Below are 13,479 nucleotides of genomic sequence, written 5' to 3'. Positions count from 1 at the left end.
CCCGGACAGGAAGATCACGTCAGTGACTCAACCCACTCATGTGAAGCACCCCTCTTAGGGATGACATGGAAGAGCACCAGTAAGCCAGCCCCTGGAATAGGGTTTGAGGCAGAGAATCCCAGTGGAGAGAGGGGAACCGGGCAGGCAGACATCAAGGGCGGTTCGTTGCTCCAGTGCCTTTCCGTTCACCTTCACACTCCTGGGCCAGACTACACTCAATCATAGGACCTACTGAAGAGATGAGTCTTCAATAAAGACTTAAAGGTTGAGACCGAGTCTGCGTCTCTCACATGGATAGAGAGACCATTCCATAAAAATGGAGCTCTATAGGAGAAAGCCCTGCCTCCAGCTGTTTGCTTAGAAATTCTAGGGACAATAAGGAGGCCTGCGTCTTGTGACCGTAGTGTACGTGTAGGTATGTACGGCAGGACCAAATCGTTAAGACAGGTAGGAGCAAGCACATGTAATGCTTTGTAGGTTAACAGTAAAACCTTGAAATCAGCCTTTGCCTTAACAGGAAGCCAGTGTAGAGAGGCTAGCACTGGAGTAATATGATCACATTTTTGGGTTGTAGTCAAGATTCTAGCAGCCGTGTTTAGCACTAACTGAAGTTTATTTATTGCTTTATCCGGTTAGCCGGAAAGTAGAGCATTGAAGTAGTCTAACCTAGAAGTGACAAAAGCATGGATTAATTTTTCAGCATCATTTTTGGACAGAAAGTTTCAGATTTTTGCAATGTTACGTAGATGGAAAAAAGCTGTCCTTGAAACAGTCTTGATATGTTCGTCAAAAGAGAGATCAGGGTCCAGAGTAACGCCAAGGTCCTTCACAGTTTTATTTGAGACGACTGTACAACCATCAAGATAAATTGTCAGATTCAACAGAAGATCTCTTTTTTACAAGCCCCAGCTTCATACAGTTGCTTAAACATAGAGAACTGATAATGCATACTGGTTGCTGGGGTGGGACGAGTGTGGGGGGTTCGCGAGTGGGTTTGATTTTTTTTCTTCATGTCTTACTCATTGGTAGGAAGAAGTTTGGTCCAAATTGGATGTTGGGTAGTCTACTATATTTATTGAATATTATCTGACTTCTATTAATTAAAATGGCTGATTTGGGTGCAATCAATTAGCTTAATTTCTCAGAGATCTAATTATATTTAAACAAAATAATGTTTCTGGAATGCTAATCATATCTGTTACTAACTACAGAAACAATTTCAGAACAATCTGAGATGGTCGGTGTTGAAATCCTCTTTCTTGTGCTTTTTGAGATGTAACGGCCCCATGGAGACTTGTTCTCCTCCACAGAGCACGGGACATCAACATCCAGGTCATTAAAGGCTGTGTATGATGACCACACAGAGCACGGTACATCAACATTCAGGTCATTAAAGGCTGTGTATGATGACCACACAGTGTGTCTGTGTACAGTACGTGAACACTCACAAGGGCTTCTTTTTGTGATCTGAAATGTTGATTGAGCGTAGTGACATAGTGGCACGTACACATTGGGGATCTCCCTGGAGACATGACCAAAGCAGATTCTTGAACCATAAGCCTGACACATATCTGGACCAGAAGTGCAGCGACTACAAATACTGAGAGGCTAGGGCAAAGCTTCAGCGTCTGACTATCGGCAGAAAATAAATGTCACACGGTTTGAGTTTTAGACCGGCCATGCCTTATCATGTGCATAGGCACAGCTAAGTCCAAATGTCTCCATTCAACGCTTTAAATAGATAGAAACATTCACATGTTGTTGAGTGAATGCATGCATGGTCTACCATACGTTTTGCGGACCTATCACTTTGTAACTTAGGCATCCAAAGACAAGAACATTGTGGCTATGCATAGATACAAACATGAGAAGACTGCTAAAAATAACTGCTACATTATACGGCTGTAAGGGGCAGGGGAAACGTATCTTGTGTGCTGCTGGTATTTGTGGGTTGAAAGCTCGGATGCCACTCAACGTGCCTGCAGCCGGGGAGCAGCTTTCAGCACTGCCCCAAGATGGGATCACAGCCGATCCCTTGCTGCTAGAGAAGGTACCAGGGGACCCCAGACCCACAGATATAGCAGCACCGCAGAAGCAACAGCAGAAGCAACAACACCTTCACACTTGGTAACACACACCGTGTGGTTCACACACACTGCTCGCTCGCTGGACTGGACACAGAGCAGAGACACTGCCACAGGCACACTAGGTCACACACACACAGACCATCTGGTTCACACACACTGAATCTCTGCGATGGACACTGCGCTGGATACAGACAAGGCAAGAATGAGCCTGGAAGATTCAAAAAGGGCAGTGGTGTCTTCAAGCTCTCCACCTAACATGGAGTTCCAAGCCCTCCACCAGGCCCATCGGGACCGTTGGAAGAACACAGATGTGTCCATGTGTCGCCACAGCCTGTCCTTCCATCTGCACCACAGCCTGAGGATGGAGTTCTTCGCCAGCTTCCTGTACCTGCTGGAGCAGATCCCTCTGGGTAAGGAGAGGGGCGCCACCAACCGCCTTCATCGGGCTCTGGGCAAAGTGAGGGGAAATGGGTGTGTTTGAGCATGTGTGTACTTTTGAGGGTTAAATCAGTCTTAACACGCATGCAGAGATACAGTTTGTACCGTAGGCTGTAAATGATCTATGTGGGAATATGCTATATGAGAGACACTGGTGTTAATGGGACTTCCCTGCGTGAATAAAACCAATTATTCAACTACACTATGTGCTTTCTGGCTGTCTGATATGGCACCATACTGGCCAACTCCTAGAACAAAGAGAATGTGCAATCAAGCACCTACTCTAATCTATAGCTCTCATCTAATCTATAGCTCTCACAATCACCTCGGTGTACCCTGATTTCAGGTCCTATAATCAGTTGAAAATGTTCCCACCATCTAACCATACTGACCATCCCACCATCCTGACCATTTATCATGATTAAACAAGAGGTGGAACCTATGCATCTCAATGCATGATGATATATAGTAAAGAGAGAGAAGCGCTAACTGTGCAGTAGGTTACTCGTACTGTATGTCCAGTGGCCTTGGGGTGTGTTCGCAAATTAAATCTGGAGTACCAGAGTGCGCTCTGGGCATTTGTAAATTCAGAGCGTTGTCTGATTGTCCTGTAAATTCAGAGCGTTTCACACTCGGAGCGTTCAGAGTGCACACGGGATGCTCTGGCCAAGGAGTAGGGTTGATCCTGACCTCACTACGGCAGTCAAGCACCCAAGAAAACTGGCTAACGTTGGCTAGCTGGCTAGCTACTTCCAGACACAACTGAGAGAACAGCTCACTGACCATTTTACTCTCCCTAACAGAGATGGTTAGGCTGTTTTCATGTTATCCAGAGCGTTGGTGACCGTAACTGTGCTGCTGGCAACAATGTAATTACTTTATTTCTTAACGATGTTTACCAACACCGGCCATATTCAACTGGTGTTGAGCGCTCGTAAATTCGTCAGTTATTCTGCACTCTTGCACAATCAGACGAGAGTGCTCTGAAATCGGAGATGATAGCCAGAGTGAATTTACGAACGCAACCTTGATTTCCTAATTTTCTTGGAGATTTCAGTGGGTCAAACTAACCTGTCCAGGAATTGCCCCATCAATGGCATGTGAAGTGTGTAAGCACTGTGCCATGTCAAGAAGTGTATGATTCATGACAGTCAGAGTTTCATAGTCATTATTTGTTTATTTATTGAACCTTTATTTAACTATGCAAGTCAGTTAAGAACAAATTCTTATTTACAATGACGGCCTACCGGGGAACAGTGGGTTAACTGCCTTGATCAGGGGCAGAACGACAGATTTTTACCTTGTCAAACAATTCCCAAATTGCATGTAAATTGGTGTGTAAACCTCTGACATTCTCTTGGTGTTGAAATTCAAGGAGATGTTTGTCCAAACAGATGAAAGGACACAGAGTCTGGTAACTCTTTACCTTCACTAATGAGGTGAACTAATTGTGGATGATGATAGGGGAAGTTGGCTGTAAAATGGCATTTGACTGGCAGAATGACACCTTTCACACTCAGTCTTCCTGTCCTCTGGGACATCTAGACCGTGTTACTATACTTATCCCTCTCTCCTGAAGGCGTCCCGAGTGTGCACACCAATACTGTATCAGAATACAATCTGATGCCTTGTGACCTTCAAACATTACTCGGCCAAGTGAACACCTGACTTGAGACGTCTTGAAAGTTCTTGACATGTATGGTTCGATACTCTAATTGTCTTCTTCCCCTTGGTTTTAACCTCTGATTGTCTTCTTCCAATTGGTTTTAACCTCTGATTGTCTTCTTCCAATTCGTTTTAACCTCTGATTGTCTTCTTCCAATTGGTTTTAACCTCTGATTGTCTTCTTCCCCTTGGTTATAACCTCTAATTGTCTTCTTCCCCTTGGTTTTAACCTCTGATTGTCTTCTTCCAATTGGTTTTAACCTCTGATTGTCTTCTTCCCCATGGTTTTAACCTCTGATTGTCTTCTTCCCCTTGGTTTTAACCTCTGATTGTCTTCTTCCCCTTGGTTTTAACCTCTCATTGTCTTCTTCCCCTTGGTTTTAACCTCTCATTGTCTTCTTCCCCTTGGTTTTAACCTCTGATTGTCTTCTTCCCCTTGGTTCTAACCTCTGATTGTCTTCTTCCCCTTGGTTCTAACCTCTGATTGTCTTCTTCCCCTTGGTTTTAACCTCTCATTGTCTTCTTCCCCTTGGTTTTAACCTCTCATTGTCTTCTTCCCCTTGGTTTTAACCTCTGATTGTCTTCTTCCAATTGGTTTTAACCTCTGATTGTCTTCTTCCAATTGGTTATAACCTCTGATTGTCTTCTTCCAATTGGTTATAACCTCTGATTGTCTTCTTCCCCTTGGTTATAACCTCTGATTGTCTTCTTCCCCTTGGTTTTAACCTCTGATTGTCTTCTTCCCCTTGGTTTTAACCTCTGATTGTCTTCTTCCCCTTGGTTTTAACCTCTGATTGTCTTCTTCCCCTTGGTTTTAACCTCTGATTGTCTTCTTCCCCTTGGTTATAACCTCTGATTGTCTTCTTCCCCTTGGTTTTAACCTCTGATTGTCTTCTTCCCCTTGGTTCTAACCTCTCATTGTCTTCTTCCCCTTGGTTCTAACCTCTGATTGTCTTCTTCCCCTTGGTTATAACCTCTGATTGTCTTCTTCCCCTTGGTTATAACCTCTGATTGTCTTCTTCCCCTTGGTTTTAACCTCTGATTGTCTGGAGTTGGCCGTGGAAATCCCACTCCTGGACCTCTTCCCTGTCGGGTGCCTTTTAGCATTGTGGCGTGAGTCCAACTGGAAGCAAATGACTTTATAATGACATCAGGGACTCTGAGAGTGAGATTGTTGCGTCATGTTGCCATAAATTTTGTGGTGACACGTCTCCAGCTGACAAATGCATCGACCCGACCCCCACCCTGACCCCCACCCAACGTTTAGGCTAAGCCCAGAGAAATGTGTTCCGATTCTTCTAGTTTTAACCAAAGGTCCCTCTCACTGGAAATACTGTACTCAACAAGACCTACAAAACAAATAGAAACATATAGAATAATTTTACTCAAACTGGTGAGAAAAAAGTAGAACCCCAGTGTCAAAGGTCACGGGCTTGAATACCAAAATGAACAGTAAAAGTTTATAATGAAAGCATTGGGTGCATACAGTACCAACGTATATATTGTTTACATCACATACCTGTAGTCCTCTTACTCCATACCACAGCTGATCATGCGGTTGGATAACACCCTTATTTTTAGACTTATAATCAAATTATCATCATGCGTCTCTCAGGCAGATCATCAGCTCTTATCCGGTCCATAGTTAGTGATCCAGTGTCCTGTTCTGTTCTTCAGCACACCTGTTCCTCCTGAGTGACTTTGTCCTCTTCCCCAGTAGTGTGGTGAAGAGTGTTATTCACACGGACATAACATGACAATGGTACTTGACTATGGTCATGGGAAAAGGTCAATCAGTTGTGTGTGTGTGTATGTATCCCACAGTCAAGCTCTTCGCGGTGACCTGCGAGAAAATCAAAGGGGAGAAGTACTTCTACTACAAGGCACAGAAGTTCTACGAGGACGTGGAGCCGTCAGAGGAGGGGATGATGGGAGACTTCGTTGAGATCTCCCACATCGACCTGGAGGGCTCCAGGAACTTTCTGAGCAGGTTTATTGTAAGTCTATACTACATCACACGTGTGTCACTGAAATGACACCTCTGACTTGGTTGAAAACTGTGTGGTAGTGACCTCGGAGCCTGAACCTGTTACAGAACCCAAGTTGATATTTGTATCGGTATCTGTTTATGACATGAAATGCATCATCTTTCTGCTATAAAAATACCTTCTCCCATGAGTCCATCTCTTCTCATCTACAAAGGGAGCTGTGCCTCTGCCCAGAACACATCATGTCGCTAATGGTCATCTTGACCTTCTGCCAGGCCGGCTCTATAACAACACCCTCGTGTCCAGAGCCCCAGACATTAATCCCCAATGTTACACTTGGTCCACAAGACTGGAGAGGGTCAATGTGTGTGCTGTACTTACATGAATGGGGATTTGTGTTACATGGAAACTAGGCTATTAATGGCCATATCTAGTGTGGTTCTCATTATTGATAGTCATATCTGGTGTAGTTCTCTAATGTACCTCCCCTTGCCAGTAGAGTTCTGATCTGGCCTATACCTGTCTACTGCACCTCCCCTTGCCAGTAGAGTTCTGATCTGGCCTACACCTGTCTACTGCACCTCCCCTTGCCAGTAGAGTTCTGATCTGGCCTACACCTGTCTACTGCACCTCCCCTTGCCAGTAGAGTTCTGATCTGGCCTATACATGTCTACTGTACCTCCCCTTGCCAGTAGAGTTCTGATCTGGCCTACACCTGTCTACTGCACCTCCCCTTGCCAGTTGTGTTCTGATATGGCCTTCACCTGTCTACTGCACCTCCCCTTGCCAGTAGAGTTCTGATCTGGCCCATACCTGTCTACTGCACCTCCCCTTGCCAGTAGAGTTCTGATCTGGCCTACACCTGTCTACTGCACCTCCCCTTGCCAGTAGAGTTCTGATCTGGCCCATACCTGTCTACTGCACCTCCCCTTGCCAGTAGAGTTCTGATCTGGCCTACACCTGTCTACTGCACCTCCCCTTGCCAGTTGTGTTCTGATATGGCCTTCACCTGTCTACTGCACCTCCCCTTGCCAGTAGAGTTCTGATCTGGCCCATACCTGTCTACTGCACCTCCCCTTGCCAGTAGAGTTCTGATCTGGCCCATACCTGTCTACTGCATCTCCCCTTGCCAGTAGAGTTCTGATCTGGCCCATACCTGTCTACTGCACCTCCCCTTGCCAGTAGAGTTCTGATATGGCCTACACCTGTCTACTGCACCTCCCCTTGCCAGTAGAGTTCTGATCTGGCCCATACCTGTCTACTGCACCTCCCCTTGCCAGTAGAGTTCTGATATGGCCTACACCTGTCTACTGCATCTCCCCTTGCCAGTAGAGTTCTGATCTGGCCTACACCTGTCTACTGCATCTCCCCTTGCCAGTAGAGTTCTGATCTGGCCTACACCTGTCTACTGCACCTCCCCTTGCCAGTAGAGTTCTGATCTGGCACATACCTGTCTACTGCACCTCCCCTTGCCAGTAGAGTTCTGATATGGCCTACACCTGTCTACTGCATCTCCCCTTGCCAGTAGAGTTCTGATCTGGCCTACACCTGTCTACTGCATCTCCCCTTGCCAGTAGAGTTCTGATCTGGCCTACACCTGTCTACTGCACCTCCCCTTGCCAGTAGAGTTCTGATCTGGCCCATACCTGTCTACTGCATCTCCCCTTGCCAGTAGAGTTCTGATCTGGCCTACACCTGTCTACTGCATCTCCCCTTGCCAGTAGAGTTCTGATCTGGCCTACACCTGTCTACTGCATCTCCCCTTGCCAGTAGAGTTATGAACTCATTCCAGACTATAATAATCTGCCATTTCATTTATTACCTTTAATAAGTCACAAGAAAAATATCCTTGATTACTCCTCGCCGGGCGGTAAAGCAGGGGACTTTCACAATGATGCGTATAGGTAACATACACATGTTAGCAGTGGTGTAAAGTACTTAAGTAAAAACACTTTACAGTACTACTTAAGTACTGTTTTGGGGTATCTGTACTTTATTATTTATATTTTTGACAACTTTTACTTTTACTTCACTACATTCTTAAGGAAAATGTTGTACTTTTTACTCCATACATTTTCCCTGACACCCAAAAGAACTCGTTACATTTTGAATGATTTGCAGGACAGGAAAATGTTCCAATTCACACACTTAGCAAAATCCCTGGTCATCCATACTGCCTCTGATCTGGAGGACTCACTAAACATTAATGTTTCGTTTGTAAAATATGTCTGGGTGTTGGAGTATGCCCCTGGCTATTCGTAAATTAAAAATTAAAAAAGAACATTGTGCGTCTGGTTTGATCAATATAAGGAATTTAAAATGAGTTATACTTTTACTTTTGATACTTAAGTATATTTAAAACCAAATACTTTTAGACTTTTACTCAAGTAGTATTTTACTGTGAGACGTTCACTTTTACTTGAGTCATTTTCTATTAAACCTTTTACTACAGTTGGCTAAATCAGGGTCACACAGAGTGTTTCTTGGTAGTCTTAAACAAATCTACTTTCAAACAAAAGCATACACCTCACACACATGGTTATGGGCTTAAACAAAAGAAGACACCTGTACCATGTCCGATATAGAGATGAAATGTATTACATTTTGAGTTTGCATCCCAATATTACACTTTATATACATCACAGAAGACTGAAAGATAAAACCGTTTGACATAGAAACACTGGATTTTCTGCGGCTTCTTTAAAATCATGTTTATTAATTATGAAATTATGAAACATAATAAGAACTTTTTTCCTATGAGGCAACATGGTCATTTGACTGCAGGAAAGGGCTACAGTATCTTTACTTTTACTCAGGTATGACAATTAGGTCATTTTTCCACCTCTGTATGTTAGAGCAGACATAATATACAGATGTAGGATCTTCATTTGAGCCAGATTGCTACAACAGGAAAATAATCCTGAAGCAATAGAAAACGTGAATTATTATGTGGATTATAATTAATGGACAATGGCAAAGGCCCTGGTTATGACGGATATAGCTTTAGTTGCACAACATAGTCTCCATTTAGTTGCAACACACACACACAGTCTTAGATCAGGGTCACCCGAAACGTTATACAGCTGGCTACATTTCATAGTACTAGACCTATGAGTCGTCGTTCCATGTGCTGCTCAACTGCTCTCTCGTACAAGGACATCCTTAGCTTAGACAGAGGAAGAGAACACTATGTTTCAGTCATACTCCATGGTCTCCTTAAACTCTACTGTGCAGAGTCTGGATTCTAATCCTGACAACTCCATTAAAACCTAACACAGTGGGGAAATGTAGAGTGCAGCCAGGTTAAACTGAAGAACAAGCTATGTGAGCAATGTGGCAGTAATTCACCAAACCAGGAAGCATCCTCCAACAACTATAGAGTTCCTCCGGGCCCCATCTTTCACCGAATCACGGACTGGGGCCCCACTCATTCCTCAGGGAAGAGAGGGAGAGGAGTGAGGTCAGAGTACAAAATGCAAAGAAGTTAAAACGAGCATGAATCAAGCAAAGTTATTTTTTTGTTCTCTATGTAAGGTCAAAGTTCATAGTGTCATTACCCTGAGGTGTGGTGCTTGTTTCTGCTCTCTGGGTTTTTGGGTTACAGAGGCCAGACATCTGGTATAGAAAAAAAGAATATGTATTACTGTGATCATAGCAAAGGACGCCAGGTAGCCTGATGTTTGCGTAAACTTTTCCTGTGCGGAAGGATTTTAAAATGTCTGTTACATTACTGTAGTGTGTCTATTTACCAATGTGTACATGCTTGTGTATCATTCCATTCTTCAAACAGGGTCCTGGTAAGGCTGACACTAAGTGTGCCCTGGACTGTGGTTGTGGGATTGGGCGGGTATCTAAAGGTGTCCTCCTGCCCATCTTTGAGACCATGGAGATGTGTGACATGATTGAGGCCTTTCTGCTCCATGCCCACGAGGAGTACCTAGGAGACGACGCTGACCGCATAGAAACATACTACTGTTACAACCTGCAGGAGCTAACACCTCCCTCAAGGAAATATGACGTCATCTGGATGCAGTGGTGTGCATGTAAGACTCGCTCTCGGATCTACGTGTGTGTTTGTGTCTGACAGTGTGTGTCTGATAGTGTGTGTCTGATAGTGTGTGTCTGATAGTGTGTGTCTGACAGTGTGTGTCTGACAGTGTGTGTCTGACAGTGTGTGTCTGATAGTGTGTGTCTGATAGTGTGTGTCTGATAGTGTGTGTCTGACAGTGTGTGTCTGACAGTGTGTGTCTGACAGTGTGTGTCTGATAGTGTGTGTCTGACAGTGTGTGTCTGACAGTGTGTGTCTGACAGCGTGTGTCTGACAGCGTGTGTCTGACAGTGTGTGTCTGATAGTGTGTGTCTGATAGTGTGTGTCTGATAGTGTGTGTCTGACAGTGTGTGTCTGACAGTGTGTGTCTGATAGTGTGTGTCTGATAGTGTGTGTCTGACAGTGTGTGTCTGACAGTGTGTGTCTGATAGTGTGTGTGCGTCATGTTTGTGATGTTTTGACCTCTCATCTACTGTGTCTTTTCCATATGAGGTTGTTTACATTCAGTAAGTGTGAGTACCTCCGTATGTAGAACGTCATATTAAAGCGACATGCAGTTTATATACTGTATTCTATACTATCTATTGCATCTTTGCCTACGCCGCTCTGACATTGCTCATCCATATATTAAGCAATAAGGCCTGAGGGGTGTGGTATATGGCCAATATACCACAGCTAAGGGCTGTTATTAGTCACGACACAACGCGGAGTACTAGGACACAGCCCTTAGCCGTGGTATATTGGTCATATATCACAAACCGCCGAGGTGCCTTATTGCTATTATAAACTGGTTACCAACGTAATTAGTAAAAATAAATGTTTTGTCATACCCGTAGTATACGGTCTGATATACCACAGCTTTCAGCCAATCAGCATCCAGCGTTCGAACCACCCAGTTAATAATTGTATTTATATATTCTTATTCCATTCCTTACTAAGATTTGTGTGTATTATGTATTTGTTGTGGAATTGTTAGATATTACTTGTTAGATATTGCTGCACTGTCGTAACTAGAAGCACAAGCATTTCGCTATACTCTTAATAACATCTGCTAACCATGTGTATGTGACCAATAACATTTGATTTGATGTTGATTTGACATTACAGCAACATACAGACATTAGATATCAGAGCTCCTTGTCAGTCAACAGCAGTTAAAAGAGTCTGTATGAAGAACTCTGCCCAACTCCAGTCTTATTTTAGGAGGGACCAGCATTGATTTTTCAGTGAAGGGATATTTCAGGTTGTGTTTATATTGCCATGTTAGGGGACCTCCTCATGTCACGCTCCTGACTCATTTGGTGAGCCCTGTCATGCTTAGGGTGTGCCCTGTCACGTTCCGTGTAGGGCAGGTTATATAAGACAACTCGAGGTGGAGGACGAATCTAGGTTCTAGATATCAGAGAAAAAAGTATGGGTGGATAAAATCTATATAGTTAAAATAAGTTTGACAGATAGACGCAGGCAGACAGACAGACTCTCCCTCACTCTGATTGGTGGGTCTTGTGTTGCGCTGTCCCATCTCCAGGTCACCTGACGGACAGGGACCTGATGCAGTTCCTGATGCGCTGTAAGAAGAGTCTGCGGACCAACGGGGTTATCATCATGAAGGACAACATGGCCCGGAAGGGCTGCAAGCTGGATCCCATCGACAGCAGCATCATCCGCCACCTGGACATCATGAAGGACATCATCTTTAAGGCCGGCCTGAAGGTCCTGGCTGTGGAGAAACAAGAAGGATTCCCCGACGCCATCGTCCCTGTGTGGATGATCGCTATGCAGTAGACAGACAGACAAACGGATGGACGGACTGACTGGCAGATAGACAGTATACAGTACCTTCGTTATTAGACATTCTGACACACTATTACAAGATTGTAATGTCTCACACCCACTGACAAGCAAACTGGCACCCTGACAAGCGCACACTCCTACTCCAATGAAGACAGAATGGTGTATATATAGATTTTACGTTGCTTTTGTTTTTGCCAGTCTATTTTTTTTTTTTATACCTGCCTGTAATATTGCAGATTTTAAATGTAGATTACTTTTTTACACGACAGTACATGTTTTCTGGTTTGTCATTGTATAGTTAAGTTGAAATGCAGTATGTTGTGCAGACTGTAGCCTAAACTAATGCCTTAGCAAAAACAATGCCTTAGCAACAAACAAATTGCCTAGCAACAAACAAATTGCCTCAGCAACAAACAAAAAAGTATTTTCATATGGTATGCTGATGTATGTAGCAAAATGTATTCATGCTCATTAAACTGTACAATGTAACCTCTAGACTTGCTGTATTTCTTTGAGATCACACAGAACAATACAGAGTAATTGTATAGTTTGGACTCTGAGAACTACCTTAGAGCTTTACTATAAGTTTTACTATAATTGCATACCATATGGAAATAGTTGCATGAATTTAGATTTTGTAAATGCTTTCTGTCCAGAGTATGTTTCTCATTATATTCCTGAAACAAAAGGTAATGGGATTAGAGATGTGTAATCATAGTTGGCTATTATAATCAAGTCTGGGATGTAAACACTGAACCATTTACCTCTTAAAGTACTACAGTTACACTACATTCTCCCAGCCAAGCCAACAACCGAACAAGGTGCAATCTACATGAGCACTGCACGGAGAAGAAGAGATCATTTAGAACCCCTCAAATGGTTATGATAATGCTCCTAAGTATATTTTGTTCCTAACTAGCCCACAGTAGAAGAATGGCATTGTTTAGGTTAATGACTTTCAGCTGGAGCCCTGAGGAGGAAGGGGAGTTGATTACTTCCTGCTTTGGGTTTGACAGACAGACAGTGCTCGCTTTCATATCTGCCTTGGCATCGGTTCAGGCCTGTCAGGTTCTGTCTGCATAAAACACATCCAGCAGTCGCATTGAATATTTAGGGTGTACGGCTAGTCGGTTACACAGAAGTGGGTTTGGGTTGTACAAAAGTGGTGAAGACTTGTTCCTCCCTAATTCTGTATGAATGGATGGCTTGTCAATGACGAGTGACTGAGACCCCTGAAAAAGAAGAAAAAAATGAAATATATCAAAGTGTTGCTGGTAAGAACTCCTGTCTGAGAAGGGATGGCGTGAGATGTTCCACACAGTGTTTTCTCAGGTCAGAAAGAGTATTTTGAGATGTGAACAACCCATATATACGTACATTCCCCACATCCCGTATGAATTAAAGATCAAAATGCCCCATGGTGAAATTTGTAGATCTTTTTTTCTCTCTTTGGCAAATA

The 13,479-nt window shown here is 43.6% G+C and overlaps 1 protein-coding gene across 1 annotated transcript; it reads left to right on the top strand.

Annotated features, from left to right (window-relative positions):
- The first annotated feature begins 1,933 nt into the window (after positions 1–1,933).
- Positions 1,934–12,509, top strand: ntmt2 (N-terminal Xaa-Pro-Lys N-methyltransferase). The gene is made up of 4 exons (XM_071346339.1): positions 1,934–2,497; positions 6,015–6,187; positions 9,969–10,221; positions 11,755–12,509. Exons 1-4 carry the CDS (start codon positions 2,257–2,259, stop codon positions 12,009–12,011), a joined length of 924 nt encoding a protein of 307 aa, XP_071202440.1. The 5' UTR covers positions 1,934–2,256; the 3' UTR covers positions 12,012–12,509.
- Positions 12,510–13,479: the final 970 nt, after the last annotated feature.

This window comes from Salvelinus alpinus, chromosome 16, assembly GCF_045679555.1.
Source record: "Salvelinus alpinus chromosome 16, SLU_Salpinus.1, whole genome shotgun sequence".
NCBI classification, from domain to species: domain Eukaryota; kingdom Metazoa; phylum Chordata; class Actinopteri; order Salmoniformes; family Salmonidae; genus Salvelinus; species Salvelinus alpinus.
This window is presented reverse-complemented; position numbering and strand designations above follow the sequence as displayed.

What these genes read in the sequence shown, in the direction of transcription:
- ntmt2 (XM_071346339.1), top strand. Translation starts at nt 2,257, where the DNA reads ATGGACACTGCGCTGGATACAGACAAGGCAAGAATGAGCCTGGAAGAT. An exon ending in GCTGGAGCAGATCCCTCTGG is followed by an intron (nt 2,498 to 6,014) that starts GTAAGGAGAGGG and finishes TGTATCCCACAG; the next exon opens with TCAAGCTCTTCGCGGTGACC. An exon ending in CTGGATGCAGTGGTGTGCAT is followed by an intron (nt 10,222 to 11,754) that starts GTAAGACTCGCT and finishes TCCCATCTCCAG; the next exon opens with GTCACCTGACGGACAGGGAC.